This window comes from Macaca mulatta, chromosome 12, assembly GCF_049350105.2.
Source record: "Macaca mulatta isolate MMU2019108-1 chromosome 12, T2T-MMU8v2.0, whole genome shotgun sequence".
Classification (NCBI taxonomy): Eukaryota; Metazoa; Chordata; class Mammalia; order Primates; family Cercopithecidae; genus Macaca; species Macaca mulatta.
The window spans coordinates 108399102-108423259 of record NC_133417.1 but is presented as its reverse complement, the minus strand read 5'-3'; the positions used below and the strand labels follow the sequence as shown (position 1 = coordinate 108423259).

General features: G+C 37.9%; 1 protein-coding gene across 4 annotated transcripts in view; it reads right to left on the bottom strand.

Annotated features, from left to right (window-relative positions):
* Positions 1–24158, bottom strand: part of NBEAL1 (neurobeachin like 1) — a 207187-nt gene that overhangs the window by 20385 nt on the left and 162644 nt on the right. For 3 of the 4 annotated variants that reach the window (XM_028830998.2, XM_015110738.3, XM_028830996.2), the window contains 7 exons: positions 19179–19309; positions 16278–16387; positions 10745–10862; positions 8950–9047; positions 6091–6207; positions 2601–2690; positions 548–657 (listed from right to left, as the gene is read on the bottom strand). In XM_028830998.2, coding sequence (XP_028686831.2) covers positions 548–657; positions 2601–2690; positions 6091–6207; positions 8950–9047; positions 10745–10862; positions 16278–16387; positions 19179–19309 — 774 coding nt within the window. Of the gene's footprint in view, positions 1–547; positions 658–2600; positions 2691–6090; positions 6208–8949; positions 9048–10744; positions 10863–16277; positions 16388–19178; positions 19310–24158 lie in introns of those variants that run through there. The other variant, XR_013402118.1, reaches the window with a different exon arrangement.

The window sequence follows — 24158 nt, the reverse complement described above, 5'->3', positions numbered from 1 at the left end:
TAAATAATAAGGTAGAATAAAATTACAAGGAAGTCTGTTATTCCTAATGGTAATTGCATTTTTATAACTGATATTATGGAAATTAAGTTTTGTATTTAAACCAATATAAATTCAGGACATAACTTAAAAATAAGGGAAGGTTGTGGGGGGAGGGAATGGAGGGAGGAAGGAAGGAAGAAGAGATAATCTGGATCTCAAAACATTACTTTCAGGGCTAGGGGGCCTATAATCCCAGCACTTTGGGAGGGTGAGGCGGGTGGATCACTTGAGGTCAAGAATTTGAGACCAGCATGGTCAACATGGTGAAACCCGATTTCTACTAAAAACAAAAATTAGCCAGAGAATCCCTTGAGCCTGAGAGGCAGAGGTTGCAGTGAGTGGGGATTGCGCCACTGCACTGCAGCCTGGGTGACAGAGCAAGACTCTGTCTCAAAAAAAATAAAAAAATATTTCTTTCAGAATAACATGAATCAATTAATTCAGTTTTTTTTTCCTGGCAATAAGGTACCTGGTATAGCTGTTTTGCTTTAAATATTCATTTACTTACTTTGGATTTGTCACAGTTTGATCCTTGATGAATGTAAAGTAATTAGAAATGTTTCTGTCATAAGGCAACCATCCATGGGTTCCAATAACAGAATTCATGCTTATTGTTATCTGGAAAAGAACATATGAAGACTCAAATTAAATGAAATATTAAGGAAAGCAGCCCAGAATAACCAGATGCTCACATGACATTGGCATTTATCACTTAGGGAATACTGTGAGACTGTGTACTTCAAACATGAAACGCATTAGGAACATCTTAAGATAATTCAAACAGAAAAAGTTCTTTGCTTATCTTTTATTTTCACTCCGTTGCCCAGGCTGGAGTGCAGTGACATGATCTCAGCTCACTGCAACCTTCAGGCATGTGCCACCATGCCTGGCTAATTTTTGTATTCTTTGTAGAGACATGGTTTCACCATGTTGCCCAAGCTAGTCTCCAACTCCTGGGCTTAAGTGAGCCTCCCACCTCGGCCTCCCAAAGTGTTCGGATGACAGGCATGAACCACCACATCTGGCCTTATTTATATGGCCTTATTTGTAAGAAAACTTGCCTTTTTTTTTTTTTTTTTGAGATAGAGTCTTGCTCTATCACCCAGGCTGGAGTGCAGTGGCATGATCTCAGCTCACTACAACCTCCTGGGTACAAGCAATCCTCTGACCTCACCCTCCTGAGTAGCTGGGACCACAGGCATGCACCACCATGCCTGGCTAATTTTTTGTATTTTGGTGGAGATGGGGTTTCGCCATGTTGCCCAGGCTGGTCTCAAACTCCTAAGCTCAAGCAATCCACCCACAGCCTCCCAAATTCTGGGATTACAGATGTGAGCCACTGCGCTCAGCCCAATTTATCTTTCTTTAGGAATATTAGTTTTTCTCATGATTTCTCAAAGTTTATTAGCAGTTATTAGCTGGCAGGTAGAAGAAATTCAGGGACCAGTCTTACCATAAAAATGTAATATATATCATTTAGAACATAAATCAGAAGCAGAATTTACAATGAATTGTTAAGGTCTCCCTGTAGTGACAGTCATAGTGAGTAAGTTCTCTTCTCTTCAAAATGAAAAGCCTTTATCTTCTTGATTATAAAAGTTAACAAGTTACCCCACACAAAGGAAATTCTGGTAACTTTAAAAAATGCAGGCACTTTGTAAGGCTCAGGTGGGAGGATCACTTGAGCTCAGGAGTTTGAGACCAGCCTGGACAACATGGCAAAACCTGATCTCTACAAAAAATACAAAAATTATCTGGCCATGGTGGTGTGTACCTGTAGTCCCAGTTACTCAGGAGGCTGGGGTGGAAGGGTCACCTGAGCCCAGGAGGTCAATGCTGCAGTGAGCTGTGATCGGCACTCCAGCCTGCGTGACAGGGTGAGACTCTGTCTCAAAAAAAAAAAAAATATATAAATATATATATATATATATATATATTTATACATATGTATTACAATTGATATTCACAATATTGCCACTGCTCAAAAAGTACTATTACTATTTTTGTATATCTTTTTATTTTTATTTTTGTTTTACTTAGGAGTCTCACTCTTGTCATGCAGGTTGGAGTGCAGTGGCGCGATCTTGGCTCACTGCAACCTCCACCTCCTGGATTCAAATGATTCTCCTGCCTCAGCCTCCCAAGTAGCTGGAATTACAGGCGCCTGTCTCCACGCCTCTCTAATTTTTTGTATTTTTAGTAGAGACAGGGTTTCACCATGTTGCCCAAACTGGTCTTGAACCTTTGACCTCAAGTGATCCGCCCGCCTTGGCCTCCCAAAGTGCTGGGATTACAGGCGTGGGCCACTGTTCCCAGCCTATTTTTGTATATCTTTTTAGATTTTATTTTCTGAGCAAATGTTGCCCAGGCTAGTCTTGAACTCCTGGGCTCAAGCAATCTGCTTGTTTCAGCCTCCCAAAGCACTGGGATTACAGGCATGAACCACCGTGCATAGCCAAAAAGTGTCTTTTAAAAAATATTTATTTCCTCTTTTTTTTTTTTTCTTCTAAGTTGTAATGAATATAGACATGGCAGTGTAAAAAAGGTAAAAATCAACTTACCAGTAACTCAGGGCTGCCTTGAGACATAAAAGAACGATACTGATTTTTGGGGACGGTGGCCTTTAATAGTGGAATACCATCACTAATCCCCTGTAAAATAAAAGAGGTTTAGTGGCTGGTTCTGCTCATCTTTATTAGGTACAAATTACTGAAAACCATTTCTTTAAATAAGGATGAATCCTGTGATACATCATTTTACTCTCTTGAAACATCTAATTAATTAATTTAAAATGAAGGAAAGGAATTATATACCATGTATAGGTGGCATACTTGAAACTTCTGAAACCCATCACCTTATATTCAACTACACTGCTTTTAAAAAGAGACATAGATTTCAAAGAGCAGCAATAATTTAAAACAGCCGATGATTTAGGATCTATCCTAAGTTATACTGACATAAATATAAAGCAGAAAATATGGATCATATAAGATAAGCCAAATGAGAAAACTGGTCATAATTTATAGAAATTTCCTTTTGGGTCTAACTTTCAAAAAACATATCTAATCCATTAACTGGGATACTTCCTGAAAGCCACAGTAGGACCAGAAAATAAAGACAGCACTCAGAAAACATCTGCCATTATCTTATAACGATGTGAAAGAGAACAATAATTTGAACTCAGTTCCTTGACGTGACAATAGTTCACAAGTGATATCTAATATTTACTAGGTAAATGATAACATTATTGGGTATGCGCTATGTATCAGGTGTTGTTCTAAGAACTTAATAGGAAGTAAGTAACAAATTATAAAATTCATTATAATTTATAGAATTATAAAAAGTTGGTGATTATCTTTTCTCTTCATGTTGTGAATTAATCCAGAGAAGAATGACTTGCATTTGAACAAGGCAAAATGAAAATGGTGCCTGAAAAAAACCCATTTATTAAGCCCTTGTTTTCACTACTACCTCTACTTTCTTCACAATTTGAACACCTAGGAGATGACCTACAAAAGGCCTTCTCTTTTCATATTAATATATGGGGAAATACCTCTTACGAGAATGAAAAGGGATTAACAAGTTATTGGTACCTAAGGAAATCAATTGTGTTCTTTATACTGATCCAGATACTGAATGTGTCCTGGAGAAAGCTACTATGTGACATGGTGGGTACAGAGAAGGGCAAATGTGTTGCTGCACCTGCAGATGGAACTTGGAATGTACTATATTACAACAAAAGTCACAAATGATTAGATAAGATGAAAATAGTTCTATTGGCATTATAGAATATAGTATTGCATGTCCATCAGATTATGGATCAAATAGGGTCTCATGTGTTGTTTTACATGCAGTAAAGAGTTAACAGAGCAGTCCTGAGACTGCCATCATTATTATAGAAAGGCCTACTTGCAAGACTGGCCTTTGGTTGGCATCTGGGACTTGGCTGGCGAACAGTTCCTCCTTACACTGATATAAAACTTTCCCTCAATGACAAGGGTGGCTCACTACACCTAGACTGTTTGTGCAAATAGTATGGTTTATGCTAAACACTTGTTTTTCTTCTGGAGTCTGGAATTTTGGTATGTGCCAGGCAGAGGGGTGTGTATGCGACCAGCCTCCAATAAAAACCTTGGGCACTGGGTCTCTAATGAGCTTCTGTGATGACAAAAAATGTGTTTCCACATTTCATTACTGAAAGAATTAAGTAGGTCTTATGTGACTCCACTAGGAGAGGTCTCTTGAACACTTGTGCCTGGCTTCCCCTGTATGTCACACCATGTGCCTTTTCCCTTTGCTGATGTTGCTTTGTATCCTTTCACTGTAATAAATCTTAGCCACGAGTACATCTACTTGTTGAATTCTGTGAGTCTTTCTGGCAAATCACTGAACCTGGGGATAGTCTTGGAGACTCCCAACATATCCTGGGAATTGGTTACAATTTCTGAGCATTGTTTTTATGTGTTCTGAGTTCTACGCACTTAACTCAGATACTTTTGGAAATAACCAAGTTTGCAGAACTTGTATTGCAACCCTAAATAACTATTTCAGTAAACATGGATTTAGGAAAAGAGTGACAGATTAATTTTGAAATGCTTTCACAAACACGTGAAAGCATTTCCATACCAAAATGTAGTGGTGTACCACATAAAAACGTTTAATTCTTATATCAATTAAAAAATACAGTGATGCTTACAATACTGTTCATTTGAGTAAAATTTATTATAAAACTTTAACTTTTTTTTTTTTTTTGAGACACAGTATTTTATTTTTTTTGAGACAGAGTCTCGCTCTGAGTGCAGTGGCATGATCTTGGCTCACTGCAAGCTCCGCCTCCCGGGTTCACGCCATTCTCCTGCCTCAGCCTCCTGAGTAGCCGGGACTACAGGCGCCCGCCACCGCGCCCGGCTAATTTTTTGTATTTTTTAGTAGAGACGGGGTTTCACCATGTTAGCTAGGATGGTCTTGATCTCCTGACCTTGTGATCCACCCGTCTCGGCCTCCCAAAGTGCTGGGATTACAGGCGTGAGCCACCATGCCCGGCCAAAGCTTTAACTGTTATAAAACTCATAAACATTTTTTATACTACATTATCAAAAAATAGAATTTTTTGATAATTGATTTTCCCATGGTTATTGAATCTGAGAAACATGCTGCAGTGATACTGTAATGCAGGGTTTTACAAACTACAACCTGTGGGACAAAGCCAGCCCACCACCTGTTTTGTAGGCGGTGGGTGAGCTAAGAATGGGTTTTATATTTTTAGATGATTACATTTTAAGTGGTTATATATGTACCTACAGAATATCTTTGAGTTTGCCTTTTGGCCTGCAAAGCCCAAAATATTTACCAGTTAGACCTATCTCACTGCTGCACACTTTTCAAATAAGTTATTATTTGACAGAAGAAAAAGTTTCCCAACCTCTGCTGTATTGCAGAGACTGTTCAATGTATATCTTCAAACCTACTAACTTTTTATTTTCAATTTTCTTTTTGTGAAGGGTCAATGCTATCTGTCCTAACCAAATTCACAGGTATGAATGCATTTTATAATCACATTCTGAATTACTGCAAGTAATTTAATATGTACATTTAAACATTTGAATTTTTTACTTAAACTCTTTCAATTACACCATCAACTACTCTTGTTTTACTAGACTACTCATTCTATCAATTAACAATGTGACTTATTAGGATCTATTTTATATATGAGCAGACATTATAATTAAGAGCTATTAAAATATTATCTCCATCTACATATCATCTTGATTGTCACAAGAAGCATTTTAAATCAAATTATTTATTCTTCTTTGTCAGGAAAATGTGAAGTAGATGAAAGAAAGCCAAGAAAAACAGTTCAGATTACCACTCAGCAGCAAACAAAAACTTCCAATAAAAATGTTTTAAAAATCCAACAATAGATTATTACTGTAAAATTTACTATCTTAAATTAAATACTATAATCCTTACTTCCCATTAAATAATAAAAAGACTTTAAAATGTACAGAATTTAGAGAAAACTCTTTTTGATATTACCAAGTTAGATATTACCTCTATAAAAAATGACTTGAGTTCAGGAAGGTGTTGAAACAGGTTTAGGGTTGAAGTGTCTATTTTGGTCGGCTTCTGCACTGCTTCTTCTGCTGATAATCTCGGAGGGTGTGGTTCCTTCAAAATAATTTTAAGGAAAAAAAAATTCCATATCTATATTATTAATCTGTCACTATGTTCCTTCATATACACTAGGCTCTAGCTACAATGAATTACATACCATGCATTGTTGACAATTCTAGGTGTTGGCTCAGACTAGTCTCTTAGCAGAGTTACTACTTTCTTCATTTCTTTGGAAATCCCACTTCTACTTTAAAGTTTTTCTTACTGATATCTCTCCTAAATTTTTAAGTCAGAATGTATTATTCTCTTTTATTATTTTTCCTTGGCAAATAATTTATATTTTAATTATAACTTATTTCTTTCTATGTTGGATTACATATAGTTGTTTATGGTCTGTCTTCCCCAACTAGATTATAAGTGCCTTAAAGCTAGAGAAGCCTTATTCATTTTTGGATTTCCATACTAGACCAGTATCCTACACATGTTAGACGCTTGGTAAAATTAAATGTAGTATTCAAAATTCAGAATGTATAATTTGGATGAATCTTTAATTCCTTGACAAGATCAAAATGTCAACACTGGTCAGGTGTGGTGGCTCACACCTGAAATGCTAGCATTTTGGGAGGCTGAGGTGGGCGGATCACTTGAGGTCAGAAGTTCAAGGCCATACTAGCTAACATGGTGAAACCCTGTCTCTACTAAAAATACAAAAATTGGTCAGGCATAGTGGTGTGCACCTATCGTTCCAGCTACTTGAGAGGCTGAGGTAGGAGAATCGCTTGAACCCACAAGATGGAAGTTGCAGTGAGCTGAGATCATGCCATTGCACTCCAGCCTGGGTGACAGTGAGACTCCATCTCAAAAAAAAAAAAAAAAAAGTCAATACTATCAGAATCAAATTATAGGTACTGCTGCATACTTTTCAAGTAAATTATTATTCTTCCTCAACTTTCATGTCAGAAACACAGAACAGTATCACCTATATAAATATGACATAAATGGCAAGTAAAATGAATATTTCAAAGGCACAGTTAAAAGGCAAAACAGAATTCTCTCTAAAGTAAATTCTTGCATCTCTACAACAAAATATTGATTATAGGCAATAGATGTGAAAGCTGTAAGTACGAAAATATTTAGCTTTTAGACCAGGCATGGTGGCTCACACTTGTAATCCCAGGACTTTGGGAGGCTGAGGCAGGCAGATCACCTGAGGTCAGGAGTTAGAGACCAGCCTGCCCAACAAGGCGAAACCCCATCTCTCCTAAAAATTAGCCAGGTGTGGTGGCAGGCGCCTATAATCCCAGCTACTTGGGAGGCTGAGGCAGGAGAATCGCTTGAACCCAGGAGGTGGAGGTTGGAGTGAGCCGAGATCGCGCCATTGCACTCCAGCCCAGGCAACAAGAGCAAAACTCCGTCTCAAAAAAAAAAAAAAAAAAAAAAAATTAGCTTTTAATAGATATTATTCATTTTATTTCAAATCAAATAATGATTTTTATCATTTTTATGACAATAAAAACTAACAGCACCACTTGTAAAACAAAAAGAAAAGTAAAACAGGTGTGAAAATATGATAGCATCTATTTCAAAGCCCTTTGAAACATTCTGTTTTAGTCTGTTACTTTTGCCTTCTGACTGTACAAGAAGGTAAGGGATAAAGCATTGACTTCATATATGACTATTCTGTAAAAACCAATGTTGGAGGTTCCAAGCAAACCATTGCTAAGGAACAGTAACAATTACAAAGTTTAGCCCAATTACTGTATTGACAGAAGGACACCTATAAGTTAGAGCTTAGATATACTACTGTTGTAATAGCTGTGGTGATTTCAGTTCAATACTGTATTCAAGAGAGATACAAAGATGATTAAGAGAAAGTTGCTGCCTTTAATGTATTTATAATGTACTGAGGCAAATGGATAAATATACAACCTAAGGCAGAAAGTATCATAATTAGGTAGCAAATAAAGGCCCATAAGAACATTTTAAGAGATCTAGTTTAACAGGGGGCTTACAGCTACTAATTCAGAGCAAACATGGCATGCGAGAAAGGCTCTGGAGTTAGATGGTCAGGCATATAATCCTAGTCACTTTCTTGCTGTGTAAACTTAGAAAAAAGTATTTAGTTTCTCAAAGGCATTATAGGCTAGGTATTACTTTCTGTGAGGCTTGGCTTTATCTCCTGAAAAATGAGGATAACTGAATTTTTACTATGAAGATTAGGTGAAGATTAGGTAAAGTACCTAACAAACACAGTGATTGCTTAAGAACAAATCTAGTTAATACATTTTTTTTAATGTATTCCACATCACTAAATTCATATACTGAAAAAGATCAAGACATCTTTGAAAACTAACATTAGATTAATTTCCATGAATCCAAATCCGTGTGTTATCAGGAAGATGATTTAATTTCAGATACTAGTATGGGGAAAGAAATATATGTAGTATTTTTAATAATTTGATTCTACATTTTAAATATTCTATAATTCGATTCTTAGGACTGGGTTTGGGCTCTGGAAAGTAAGTGCCTTTTTGGGCAGATGTGAGCTATTAGAAGTTTTACATGTGGAATGAGTCCCAATATGAGGACAGTTTTAATGGCACACCCTAATTGGTACTCAGTTTTTCCTCTTGGAAATAATAAAAGACTTTCAGAGCAAATAGAAATCTTTCTGTAACTGAGAGTAATTGGCTATACATATGGATCTTGACTGCAATATTTTGTTATATACTTAAATCTACTTCTTAAGTTGACTTAAATCTACTTCTTAAGTTGTCGATAACACATATGACTTACCTTTAATAATTGACAAGGTGTTTGCCCAAAATTATTAATCATCCCTTCTAAGGCTTTTCTTTCTTTCTCATCTGTTAAGGCATCCAGATCCACAGCTCCTAAAACCAAGAGAAGAAGTCAACTTACTACAGAGTGAAAATAAATTAGCAAGCCACATCACTGATTAATGTATCAGGCTCACTGGTGTGTGTGTGTGTGTGTGTGTGTGTGTGTATACACACACATATATATATATATATATATACACACACATTTTTTTTTTTGAGACAGTCTTGCTGTGTTGCCCAGGCTGGAGTGCAGTGGTATGCTCTCGACTCACTGCAACCTCCACCGCCTGGGTTCAAGCGATTCTCCTGCATCAGCCTCCTGAGTAGCTGGGACTACAGGTGCATGCCACCACGCCCAGCTAATTTTTGTATTTTTAGTAGAGATTGGGTTTCACTATGTTGACCAGACTGGTCTTGAACTTCTGACCTCATGTGATCTGCCTGCCCCAGCCTCCCAAAGTGTTGGGATTACAGGCGTGACCTACCACCCCAGCCTCACTGGTACAGTTTCAATAAAATATTATTCTATTCTTCAATTTATAACATTGTGAAAAGGTAATTTTAAAAAATCAGCAACTCATCAAACATTAAATATATGTAAAAATTAGCTAAAATATTTTAAGCAATTGAAAGTTAAATGATATTCTATGAAGGTTTCTACTGGGGGAGGGGTGGTGGGTCATGCCTGTAATCCCAGCACTTTGTGAGGCTGAGGCGGGAGGATTGCTTGAGACCTGGAGTTTGAAACCAGCCTGGGCAACAAAGTGAGACTTCATCTCTCTAAAAAATTTTAAACATTAGCTGGGTGTGGTGGTAAGGCAGGAGGGACTGGTTGACCCCAGGAGTTCCAGGTTGCAGTCAAGTATGATTATGCCACTGCACTCTAGCCTGGGTGAAAGAGCAAGACCCCGTCACAAAATAAAAAAAAATAATAAAATATAAGTTTCTTTTGCAAAAATACGAACTATACTCAGAGTATACCTAATTGTTTTGGTCATAATAGCCAAACTCAAACAAGAGTAATAACTACACAAAAATACTGCTTTAAGTTATTGCTTGAAACAAAGGTTTCGAAAGGTAATATTCTGGTTAACTGATTATACTCAGCCACATCTAATATGGATTGTTATATGACTAGTAATTGGCTAAACTAGGTAAGTCCAAGCTTCTAACAGCCATGCAATACTTTCTCCTTACAAACCTATTACCTGAATGGATACGGCATGGCAAAAATATGCTCATTTACCAAAAGTCTCTCACTGTATTCACATTCACATAACTTCACAGTATTCACCATCTTTAGAACTATTAGTCTACTTAAGGATTAGTAAAGAACTACTTTTTAAAAATCATTTTAAGGCCATCAGAAAATACTCTTGATTCTGAGCAAAATAATGTCATCATATGTATCATTTGAAGAATTTGTTATTTGTAATTTCAAAGGCCTTGTTTCAAAATCTGCTACTGTTTAATACTGAATATTTAATGTTTGACTCAACTGAATAGGACAAATATGTTAGAGATCAAAAACTTTTATGATGTTAATAAGTGACATTTATAACTAGACTGGCATATACACACTTAACTACTATTACAAAAACAGCAGCAGTCTGTTAATCTTTCAAGTAAAAAGACGTTTTGAAAATGTAGTCTTTCTCATATTAAATAGGCCCAAAATAACTGTAAACATATATTAAACAATAGTTTCTATCACGGTAAAGCAAGAGAAAAAGTGTATAGATTTATACCTTCGTAACTACAATAATAGAAAACGTTGAGTGCCTCTACTGCAGCTGGTCCCCTCTGTTTATAGCCAAAGATCAGATCTATCCATTCATGAAGATGAGCTGAAACATATTCAGACTCCTAGGAAAAGAACAAATTTAATAATTAATATAGAGATATCTTCCAACTGCAATGTAAATTCGATTCTTTAACAAAGTAAGAACAAATGAAACATTTCCACACACAAATCCTTCTGGTGGCAAAATAAAATTATCTCGAAATAATGGCAAACATTTATTCAATATCTACTACATATATTAACTATTCCTATCTACTATAATGTAGATATATTTATTAATATTAATACATGCATTTCCTAATAGGCAAATAAAATACAAATATGCTTATAACAGCCCAAAAATAATAACAAAAGAGCTAAAAGACAGCTATGGAATGCATCTCTGTGGTAAAATTTCCATTGAAATAGTTGTCTAGAAATTCAATTCAAGAAAAAAAAAAAAGATCAATTTAAGGAAACAATGAAACCACACTTAGGTGGACAAAATGGCTGCAAATCATTCTCTCCCTCACAGTAACCACTTACTAAGAGGAGGACAGGGTGGCAGGTAGAGACCTCCTGGAAATTACTAGTGATAACTTGAAAGACAGTGAGGAAATTGTTATTGGAGACAGGAGAAAACGGGACTCATGTTTTAGTTATATGAAAGAAAGAATGAACTCATGAATTTGGGTGTACAGACTTCCAAACAGAACATTTTAAGTACCATTTGGCTTCCTTCAGGCGCCTATGGTAAAGTATGAGAGGAGTAAGATGGGTTAAAAAGTGAACTATTTGATTTTTTTGTGGGGGGGGACGGAATCTCTTGCTCTGTCACCCAGGTTGGAGTGCAGTGGCGTGATCTTGGCTCACTGCAACCTCTGCCTCCCAGAGGTTCAAGAGATTCTACTGCCTCAGCCTCCTAAGTAAGTTGGGATTACAGGTGCCTGCTACCACACCCAGCTAATTTTTTGTATTTTCAGTAGAGATGGGGTTTTAACATGTTGGCCAGACTGATCTCGAACTCCTGACCTCAGGTGATCCACCTGCCTTGGCCTCCCGAAGTGCTGGGATTACAGGTGTGGGCTACCACGCCCAGCCAAAAGTGAACTATTTGATTTTTAAGCACAATTTAAAGAAAATATAAAAAAGCCAGATATTGCTGGATTCAAAAATAAAACCATTGCAAGAGCCAGGCATGGTGGCTCATGTCTGTTATCCCAGCACTTTGGGAGGGCAAAGCAGGTGGATCGCTTGAGCCCAGAAGTTCCAGACCAGCCTGGGCAACATGGTGAAACCCCCCTTCTGCTACAAAAAACTAGCTGGGAATGGTGGTATGCACCTCTAGTCCCAGCTACTCAGGAGGCTGAGGTGGGAGGATCACTTGAGCCCAGGAGGACATGGCTGAAGTGAGTTGTGATAATGTCACTGCACTCCAGCCGGGGGACATTTCTCAGTCCCAGGATCTCTAGAGGGCAAAGACTCTCGAAATGAGAAACTGCCTAAGGCAACTATCAAATCAGAATGTCACCGGTAAAATATGGTCTTGGATAAAAGTTTAGTTCAAGTGTTTGGCTGTAAAATAATCTGTTGGAACCTCAGAAAGATTTAAGGTTGTACCCCACAGACCCACTCAACTAGAAAATAGAGTGTCTAAGAATCTTAAGAGCATTTTTCCATAGTAGCCGCCCATCCAACCCAAAGTAGAGAAGGGACTGTTTTGTAAAGTAATGTTGAATGGCTTTTGTCCAATAGACCTGACACATAAGAAACCTACAAGGTTTTAAATGGAATTAGACTAGTTTAGAGTAAAAGAGAGAAACTGCTTAAAAAAGAAGAGAGATCTTTGGCTTTCAATTCACTGTGGTTAGGAAAGAGGCTGACAAAAACACTCATGTAAACGAAGTTTTGTTTTTGCTTTTGTTTTAAATGGAATAAAAAGAATGACTTAGTGAGAGGCCAAAGCTCAAAGGTAGAACCAAGAGCCACTGAGCACCCCTCTCAGGAAACAGGACTGGACCCTAATAGAAGATCTGAAAGTGTGTCCTTACTGGAATTCTGAATTGCTATAAACCAGTATTTGTATTTGTGACTGCTAGAAGCCTCCTGTTTTCCTCCTCCTTTTGAATGGGAGTGTCTGTTAAAAGTTCTCTTATCCTTTCATACCACTGTTGTTACATGGGGGCAGATAACTTGCCTCTTTAGTTCAGGCTTCAGATCCAAGAGGAGCCACATCTGAGTAATTTCATCCACACACAGACTTGACTTAGATAATGAGATCCTGAATTTTAGGCCTCAAGCCTTAATGTGGAATAGCAAACTACTGTCTGTGGGTCAAATCTGAGTTGCTGCCAGATTTGTAGATTAGTAGTAGAACACAGCCACATCCATTTGTTTTTGCAGTACAACGGCAGAACTGAGTAGCTGCAACATAGATCTTATGACCAACGAAGGCAAAAAATTTACTATCTGTCCCTTTACAGAAACAATTTGCCAATTCCTTCCTTAATGAGATGAGGGTTTTAGGGGAAGGGTGTCTTGAGAGGAAGTGAATATATTTTGCATGTAGGAGTAAAATAATTTTTGACCAGAGGGCAGAATATATGTTGATTAAAGATAGCTACAAATTCTTGCCAGGTGTGGTGGCTCATGCTTGTAATCCCAGCACTATGGGAGGCCGAGGCATGTGGATCACGAGGTCAGGAGACTGAGACCATCCTGGCCAACACAGTGAAACCCAATCTCTACTAAAAATACAAAAAATTAGCCAGGCGTGGTGGTGGGCACCTGTAGCCCCAGCTACTCGGGAGGCTGAGGCAGGAGAATGGCATGAATCTGGGACACGGAGCTTGCAGTGAGCTGAGATCATGCCACTGCACTCCAGCCTGGGCGACAGAGTGAGACCCTGTCTCAGAACAACAACAACAACAACAACAACAACAACAAAAATATAGCTACAAATTCTTTCTCACTCTTAGCATTGAGAGATGGAGCTCAATTTCCCTCCTCTTCAATCTGGCATTGATACTGTTACTGTTTAAACATTATAAAGTGGCAGAAGTGATGCTATGAAGAAATAGTGGAAGTTTCCACTTTTGGAGAGCACTTAGCTGCCAGGTGAGGAGTCTCACTACCCAGCTGGAGAGGAGATATCCTGAGATTACATGGAGAGGCAGAAAAGCTAGCATCCTATTGTTTCAATGCAGCCTTCAGATGACTCCAATCCCAGCTGCCACATGACTGTAACTAACTGCACGAAAACTTCAAGCAAGAGCAGAATTCCTCAGTTGAGGCCAGCTAACCCACTAAACTGTGGGAGATGATGATAAAATGGCTATACTTTTTTTTTTTTTTAATTGTTATACTTTAAGTTCTGGGATACACGTGCAGAACATGCAGGTTTGTTATGTAGGTATACATGTGCCATGGTGGTTTGCTGCACCCAACAACCCGTCATCTACATTAGGTATTTCTCCTAACGCTATCCTTCCCCTAAAATGGCTATACTTTTAAGCCACTGAATTCTGGAACAGTTTGTTACTCAGTAATACATAACTGAAATATATAATTCTAATATCTTATTAATAGGGTTGTGAAAGCTGTATGGATAAAAATGGAGTCCCTTATGCCAAAACCTAACAAAATCTAGTGGAGAGGCCATAAAGGAGGGGCTCTTATGCATACATGCCTATAATAAAGACTATCACAAAGACACTCTGAAAACCACAACCATACACCAAGAATACTTCTGCGAGGATGTCTGCCCAGCAACTGCCTGTTCAACCTTGGAATAATGCCATCCTTGTTATTAATCCTTGTGGTCAAGGATAATTGTTTCAAAACAACTTATGTAACCTTCCTCATTCTACCTTTAAAAACCTTTGCCTTCCTGGGTACATCTCTGGCCCCTAATGGTTCACCAGGGCACAAGTATTATCAGACTGCAGTTCATCATTCATTCCCAAATAAGTCTTTTTTTTTTTTTTTTTTAAAGAGACAGGGTCTTGCTATATTGCCCAGGCTGGTCTCAAACTCCTGGGCTCAAGTGATCCTCTCATTGCAGCCTCCCAAGTAGCTGGGACTACAGGTGCACACCACCCACACTTGGCTAAACTCGTTTTTGCTTTTTTAAATTTTTTCTAAATTCCTTATTCATGCATAGGGTTAAGGCTTACAAATAGTATAACTGAATTCTGAATTTTATAAATATATGCTTATTTTATAAATACATAATGATAAAAAATGTTTCCAAGTACTGGCTTAATTATTTTCAGAGTCCTCCAACATTTCAGCTTAGGTAGAGAATAAAGTGGGCTACTGTGGGGAAAAGTGGAGCCATCAATATCATCTGCAAGATAGCAACACAATATCAATGTTAAACTAACCCTCACTAGTCCTTCAATTCCAAATTAGGAAATTTAACTAAAAACTAAGACTTTATTATTATTATTTTTTGAGATGGAGTCTCGCTCTGTCTCCCAGGCTGGAGTCCAGTGGTGTGATCTCAGCTCACTGCAACCTCCGCCTCCTGGGTTCAAGAGATTCTCCTACCTCAGCCTGCTGAGTAGCTGGGATTACAGGCACCCGCCACCACACCCAGCTAATTTTTGTATTTTTAGTAGAGATGGGGTTTCGCCATGTTGGCCAGGCTGGTTGCAAATTCCTGACCTCAGGTGATCTGCCCGCCTTGGCCTGCCACAGTGCTGGGATTAGAGGCATGAGCCACTGTGTCCAGCCATACATTTTTTAAAGTGGCATTTAAGGTTTAGCTGCCTTTTTTTTTTTTTTTTTGAGACAGAGTCTCAAAAAAAATTGCATTCCTGTCACCTGGGCTGGAATGCAATGGCGTGATCTCAGCTCACTGCAATCTCTGCCTCGTGGGTTCAAGTGATTCTCCTGCCTCAGCCTCCTGAGTAGCTGGGATTATAGGCATGCGCCACCACGCCTGGCTAATTTTTTTATCTTTAGTTTCACCATGATGAAGTTTCACCATGTTGGCCAGGCTGATCTCTGAACTCCTGACCTCAGGTGAGGCCTTGGCCTCCTTGGTCTCCAAAAGTGCTAGGATTATAGGTGTGAGCCACTGCGCTTGGCTTAGATGCCTTTCTTTTAGAAGCTTAGTGAAATCCTTCAGAGAAAACAAAAATGTACTCATCCTTGTTAGACTTAAAATAAATGTGAAAACTGTAAAACGCCAAACCACACCAGCTTGGTGACTGGAACATTTACATATACAGCAGATGGACATTTTACAGAGCTGAAATGTTTAATATTTTGCTATATATATATATATATTTTCATGGTACTATACTACAGTCTCACTATATCAGAAGATTCATAGCCTCAAAATAAATTACCATATTGTACTTTCTAAAGTCAGCTTATATAATAAATTACAAATTAATCTAGAAAAATAATTAAGTCAGATTATCCCATCCCCTGGAAAACACATCTTTTATCTTATTATTCTGTCTAATAACTAAATGCAAAAGTCTCACCAAAGCTTTCCTATGTTTATAGATGAAATCTTCAGCTGATTTAGCCCATTTGGGGAGAATGACATCATTTACTAATTCTCTGGAAACTTGTAGACGACCCAAGTTAAATTCTAAGACATGTAAAAAGAAACTGTATCAAATCATTGTAGATTATAATAAACAAAGTAAAACAAACAATAATAAGGGCACATTCCCACGCAAAACATTTTTTTCCTTTTAAAATTCTTATCTATTGGAGTACATACCAGTTAATTTAAAAACAAAAATAACTAGTTTTAAATTAGCTATTATAATGTAAATTAGAGTAAGAATTAAGTTGTTAAGCAAGAAAAGTGGGGGAAACTATAGCTACAACCCTTATTTCAATCTGACCAAAATGAAAAATTAAGTTTTCTTCTCACTCTTAAAATAATGAGAGGGACACAGTCCCTCTAATAGTACACTTACAAAATACAGCTCCTTAAAGCTTTTTGGTGTAACTCATACCTTAAACTCACTCACTAGAACAGTTATATTTGTCTGATGAAGAATAACATATTTACATACCACTATTCTAAAAAGATACTTGCATAATAAAGATCTGCTCATATGGTCAGAACATGGCATTTTGATAAAATTTCCCCAAATATGAGGGTTTTTTTTTTTTTTTTTTTTATACAACGTGGCAGGGTAGAAGGGGGACTGTTAACACAAAAGACCTTTAAAAAAGAAGGCCTTAAAATACCAGTGTGCTGCCTTAAAATACTAGTGTATCACAAGTTGGAGAGGAATTTAAATGTCATAAAATGACAGGATGCACAGTGCCTTTGGTTTTATGTTAAACCCATCACAGTGTAGCAGATATTATTTGTTGCCCACCTGATAGTCATTCCCCCTTTTTATTTGCTAGCAGAACCTTTATTTCATTCAAGTGTCCATCTCTGCCCTATATTTCATGCCCATTCCAGGTGACTGGTCTAGGGGTTGGTATATGACCCAGTTCTGGAGAATGAGAAGTTATGAGGAAGAGTTTTTCACTCTTAAGAAAGGACACAATGGATTAACAGCCTCACTTATTTCTAAGATATTGTTGGATCTGCCTATGATGCCTAAAACTGCGTTAGGCATTTGTGACCATAAGAGGAACTAGCCAAAGTCAAAATACTCAGAATGGCACAGTGAAAATACAGAAAAAAAGTTAGCGCTGATGATGTTAAGCTATCTGAAATTTCCATACCTCAGGAATTTTATTATGGGAAACACTAAAATTTCCTTGTTTGCACAATTTTGAGCTGGTTTTATTAAATTTTTTTCCTAAAGGCATTCTGTTTTTCTTTGTTTTTAAATTTTTTACTCTTAAAGGCATTCTAATTGATATATTTACTTTCTGCCAAACAGCTCACCTCAAAGAGGCAATGTATAGTTAGAAGTGGAGGCCATCAAGACAATGGTGCTAAAGATAGCAACTAACTCTTATATAAATTGTTAAAGAGTACCTTAAGTTCTCTATCCAAATGTAGTCTGCTCATCCCTCCTATTCTAGATACTCTGCTTTAGGATAATCCAGTCCAACAGCTGACTGAGAGTTTAGGATCAGACTCAGACAACAGATTTACCTCATTTTCTGAAAGTCACCAATTTTGACTGCCTTACTGTGATGCCCTGCCTCCAACAGCCTGTTCCAGAGTACACAAAGTGACATTAAGCCCTGGATATGTTCTCCTCAGTATGAAAAATAATTGTACTGAATAAACGAAGGGTCAAACATTAACACTACATGTTAGGGCAGGGAAAAAAGTTGGCAATAACTCTTTAACATTGTGGAACCTCCCTAAAGAACACCAATAGTAAAAATATTGCTATTTTCCTTATTTGTACTTAAAAGTAAATGTAAAACTACCTCACAGGAAAAGAATTTGGACATTTAAAAATGTATTAATATTTAACTCCATACTTCTCTACTTCAAAAACATAAATTTTCAAATATTATAGTAACTTATATCCTGTCATTTTAATTTGCCTACTCTTGCATGCTCTAAATCAGGAGTTACCAAACTTTTCCTATAAAAGGTCAAAGAATAAATATTTTTGGCTTTGTGAGTGATATCATATCTGCTGCAACTACTCAAATCTGCTGATATGCTTACTTTGAAAGTAACCTTCTATGATACAAAAATGAATTGGCTGGCCGGGCATGGTGACTCACACCTGTAATCCAAACATTTTGGGAGGCCGAGGTGGAAGGATCACTTGAGCCCAGGAGTTCAAGACCAGCCTGGACAACAAAGTGAGACTCCATCTCTCCAAAAATAAATGCGGGCATGGTGGTGCACACCTATAGTTCCAGCTACTCAGGAGGCTGAGCTGACAGGATTGCTTGAGCCCAGGAGGTCAAGGCTGCAGTGAGTAGTGATCACGGCACTGCATTGCAGCCTAAGGAAAAAGCGAGACCCTGTCTCAAAAAAAAAAAAAAAAAAAAAAAAAAAAGAGGCATTGGCTGGCTGTGGTCCAGTGAAACTGTATATATAAAGACATGAGTTTGCCCATGGAGTTGGTTAATAGATCTGTAGTCAGCTGATGGTTAGTCTAAATACTCACCTTATCTAACTCAAACACTTTTAACCTAAGTGGTATATATAGCTGAAATAGCACATGGTCATTTTTGCTTCCCTAGTAAACACTGTACACTATAGTCTGATAAATTCTCTTAATGATTCAAATTTGACTCCTTTAGCTTAGTTCCCTATAGCACTTCCCTGGAAGGTAAGACTCATACCATTAGTTCAGCCCTGTCACTAAGTAATCCATAGACAGAATGAATCTTAAATAATCTACAGGATATTATAAAAATGTCCTGAAAGACATTTTTGAGGCTCGTCCATTGGGACCTGCTAGTCCAATTTTTAATCCCCTATTTCTTACGATTTTGATTTTCCAAAAACTCTGGGAAATAGAAGAATTCAGGAATAAGTTCTTTCACATCATATGGATTATCCATGAGAGCTTGCCAGGTTGCAGGAATAGAATGGAACTGCCGATCTGCACAGTCAAACCTGCATGTAGAAATTAAAAGAGAATGTAAATATTGAATGAAATCAACAACAAGACATGAAACAAAACTTTTAGATTCCCTTCAGGGTTCCTAATGATTAGAGGTACCGTTTTCTAAATCTTCCTCTTTAATGCCTACACACACAATTTACTCTCCTTATTATGATAATCTCATAGTTGTCAGGAACTAAATACTCTAATTTTAATCACCAGTAGCACCATAGTTGAACTAGTCGAAAACCAAATCACACTGGAGAAAAATTTCACATAAATTAAATATAATCTTAAGAGTCTTTTTAGGGCCGGGTGTGGTGGCTCACACCTATAATCCCAGCACTTTGGGAGGCCGAGGTGGGCAGATTACCTCAGGTCAGGAGTTCAAGACCAGCCTGGCCAACATGGTGAAATCCTGTCTCTATTAAAAATACAAAAATTAGCCAGGGGTGGTAGCACACACCTGTAATCCCAGCCACTCGGGAGGCTGAGCCAAGAGAATTGCTTGAGCCTGGGAGGTGGAGGTTGCAGTGAGCCGAGATCGTGCCACTGCACTCCAGCCTGGCCGACAGAGCAAGACTCTTTCTCAAAAAAAAAAAAAAAGGCATTTTGCTGAATAAAATTTATTATAGAAAGTGAATGTTATTTCAATATTTGAAAATCACAGAGTATAAATATGATTATAAACATTATAGTATCAATATACTTGGTTAATAGATCTATAGGAATGATGCTGATTTAATCACTGATATGTAAATATTTTTACAAACTCTTCTGCTTAAAACCAGAGAGTGAGTTAGGGAAATAGCTCTGTGGCTAAAGCTTTTATGTTTTACTTGCATAATCTATTGTCTTATTTTAATATTATTTTTAAATTAATTAATTTTATGTATTTACTTATTTTAGAGATGAGGGTCTCATTATGTTGCCCAGGCTGGAGTGCAGTGGCTATTCACAGGCACCATCATAATGTGCTGCAGTGTTAAAACTCCTGGCCTCAAGAGATTCTCCCACCTCAGCCTCCCAAGTAGCTGGGACTAAGAAGCCCAGGCCTGCTTCTGGCTTAATTTTATTTATTTAAATTTAATATGGGCACTGCGTCTACAGCAGGTGAATGAAGCTCAAGTGGATATGCTGCAATTGTATTATGCTTTCCCTAATAAAATAACAGTATAAATCCCTTCTGTTTTATTTCATTTGATATTGTTCTCCTGGATTTATTAAGTATTTAATGGCCTTGAGTCTAAGGTAAGGCTATGCACAAGGAAAAAAAGTGACATTAATGACCAATTTGTCTGTTGTTTTTTACACCTGTTTAATCTTGGTTTGAGGCAGAGTTGATCTTAGCAGAATTTCGAATTTAATTATAATTTAATTATAGATATCAGACCATCTAAAACATTATAGTATATAGTATATTCAAGAAGAGGTATAGTTTTGAGATAAAATTAACATATCATATAAATTGCTTGTTTTAAGTGGATAATTCAAGGGTTTAATTCAGTATATTCATAGTTGTGCAACTATCATCACAATGAATTTTACAACATTCTCATCACTCCAAGAAGAAATGTACCTATTAGCAGTCACTGTCCATTCACCCTACTCCCACCCTTGGAGACTGCTAACGTACCTTATATCTCTATGCCTATTTTTATTTCATTTTGCCTAGTCTGACGATCTGTCTATTTTGGACGTTTCATGTAAGTCATGTAATATGTGCCCTTTTGTCTCTGGCTTATTTCACTTGGCATAGTGTTTTCAAGGTTCATCCATATTACAGCATGTATCAATACTTCATTCCTTGAATTCATTCATGGCCAAATAATATTCCACACTGTATGGATATATCACATGATTCATTTATCAGTAGATGAACACTGGTTTGTTTCTACTTTTTGGTTATAAATTATACTGGTATGGCCCGGCTAGGTGGCTCATGTCTGTAATCCCAGCACTTTGGGAGGCCGAGGTGGGCAGATCACTTGATACCAGGGGTTCACGACCAGACTGGGCAATATGGCAAAACCCCGTCTCTACCAAAAATACAAAAAAATTACTTGAGTGTGGTGGCGCACACCTATAGTCCCAGCTACTTTGGAGGCTGAGGCAGGAGAATTGCTTGAGCCTGGAAGATGAAGGTTGCAGTTAGCTGAAACTGAGCCACTGCACTCCAGCCTGGGTGACAGAGCAAGACTCTGTATCAAAAAAAAAAAAAAAAAAAAAAAAAAAAAGGCTGGTATGAACATTTATGTACAAATTTTTGTGTGAATACATGTCTTCAATTATCTTAGGTATGTATATAGAAGTGGAATTTTTAGGTTATACAGCAATTCTATATTTAATTTTTCTTTCTTTCTTTTTTTTTTTGAGATGGTGTCTTGCTCTGTCACCCAGGCTGGAGTGCAGTGACATGATCTCGGCTCATTGCAACATCTGCCTCCCGGGTTCAGGCAATTCTCCTGCCTCAGCCTCCAGAGTAGCTAGGATTACAGGCACCCGCCACCATGCCCAGATAATTTTTGTATTTTTAGTAGAGACAGGGTTTTACCATGTTTGCCAGCCTGGTCTTGAATGCCAGACCTCAAGTGATTTGCCCACCTCAGTCTCCCAATGTGCTGGGATTACAGGTGTGAGCCACCACACCCAGCCCTCTATATTTAACCTTTTGAGGAACTGCCAGACTATTTTCCACAAAAGTTGCACCATTTTACATTCCCATTGGCAGAATTTATAAGGGTTCCAATTTCTCCACATGCTCTTCAGCACGTTATTATTTGTCTTTTTTATTGTAACTATCATAATGGGTATGAAGTGGCATCTCGCTGTGGTTTTGATTTGAATTTCCCTGATGACTCATGCTGTTGAGCATCTTTTCATGTGTTTATTGAACATTTGCATATCTCCTTTTAAGAAATGTTTATTCATATCCTTTGTCTGTTTTTTCATTGGGTTGTCCTTTTATTATTAAGATATAAGAGCTCTTCCCCCTCCCTCTTTTTTTTTTGTAATAGAGATGGGTGTCTCTCTATGTTGCCCAGGCTGAACTTGAACTCCTGGGCTCAAGCAATCCTTATGCCTCAGCCTCCTGAGTAGCTGAAGTTATAGGTGTGTGTCACCTCACCTTGAGTGTAAGGGTTTTTTATATATTCTAGGTACAAATATACAAGTCCTTTATCAGATATAGTTTTCATTTCTTTTTTTTTTTTTGAGACAGAGCTTTGCTGTGTCACCCAGGCTGGAGTACAGCGGTGCAATCATGGCTCACTATAGCCTTGACCTCCTGAGCTCAATCTATCCTCCCACTTCAGCCTCCTAAGTAGCTGGGACTACAGGTGCACACCACTACACCTGACTAATTTTCTATTTTTTGTAGAGATGGGGTTTTGCCTTGTTGCCCAAGCTGATCTCAAACTGATGGGCTCAAGTGATCCACCTGACCTGGCCTCCCCAAGTGTTGGGAATTAAAGGCATAAGCCACCATGTCTGGCCAGTTTTTACTTTCTTGAGGGTGACCTTTGAAGTATTACACAATCTATTTTTGAAGCTTTGTAAAAAATCATTTAGTCATAAAATTATTAAAAGCTGAAAAGACCCAGTGATACCTTATTGCATCTTTTTTTTTTTTTTTTGAGACAGTTTCACTCCTTCACCCAGGCTGGAGTGCAGTGGCACAATCTCAGCTCCCTGCAACCTCTGCATCCCATGTTCAAGCAATTCTCATGCCTCAGTCTCCTGAGTAGCTAGGACTACAGGCGTGCACCACCATGCCTGGCTAATTTTTTTGTATTTTTAGTAGAGATGGGGTTTCACCACGTTGAACAGGCCAGGCCAGACTGGTCTCGAAATTCTGACCTCAGGTTATCCACCCACCTTGGCCTGGGATTAGAGGTGTGAGCTGCCACACCTGGCCTACTTTATTGCATCTTATGAAGAGAAAAGTATCTTCTATCTGATACTTTAATAATAATATTCCATTGTATGGATATATCACATTTATTTATTCATTTATCAGCAGATGGACACTGGTTTGTTTCCACTTTTTGGTTGTAAATTAATCTGGTATGGCAGGGCACAGTGGTTCACGCTTGTACTCCCAGAACTTTGGGAAGCCAAGGTGGGTGATCACTTGAGATCAGGAGTTCAAGACCAGCCTGTGCAATGTGGCAAAATCCCATCTCTACCAAATATACAAAAAAATTACCCGGGTGTAGTGGCGCACCACACCACACACATCTCAGTGAGCTGAGACTGCACCACTGCACTCCAGCTTGGGTAAAGGAGTGAGACTCTGTCTCAAAAAAAAAAAAAAGATGCAATAAAGTATAACTGGGTCTTTTCAGCTTTTAATAATTTTATGACAAAATGAATTTTTACAAAGCTTCAAAAATAGACTGTATAATACTTCAAAGGTCACCATCAAAGGTTACATGGTACATGTAAAATCTGGGGATGTTTAGTGATCTTAGGGCCAGAGTCTCTTCTTGAAAGCCAAGGCTCATTGTACATAGACAGAAATAAGGAACCCAGGCTAACTGTGAGAGATAAAAGCTACATGGAAAGAGAACAGAATAGGCAATATTTACATAGCTCTGGATTGAGTATGGAAGGCAAAATGGTTGTTAAAGAATAAGGCAACATGGAGACAAAACATGTATAAATAGGGAGCTATATGGAGGATTTATTGAGGAACAGAAGGTTCACGGAAAAGCTGGCTTCCTTAGGATTAGGAAAATGTACAACATAGGTAAGTTATAACACCCACAGTGTAAATACAGTGGTACAAAGACTTGTTTGAGCTGCTGCAATAATATGAGTCTCTTATTGCTCCTCCTTCCATTCCTCATGATACATATT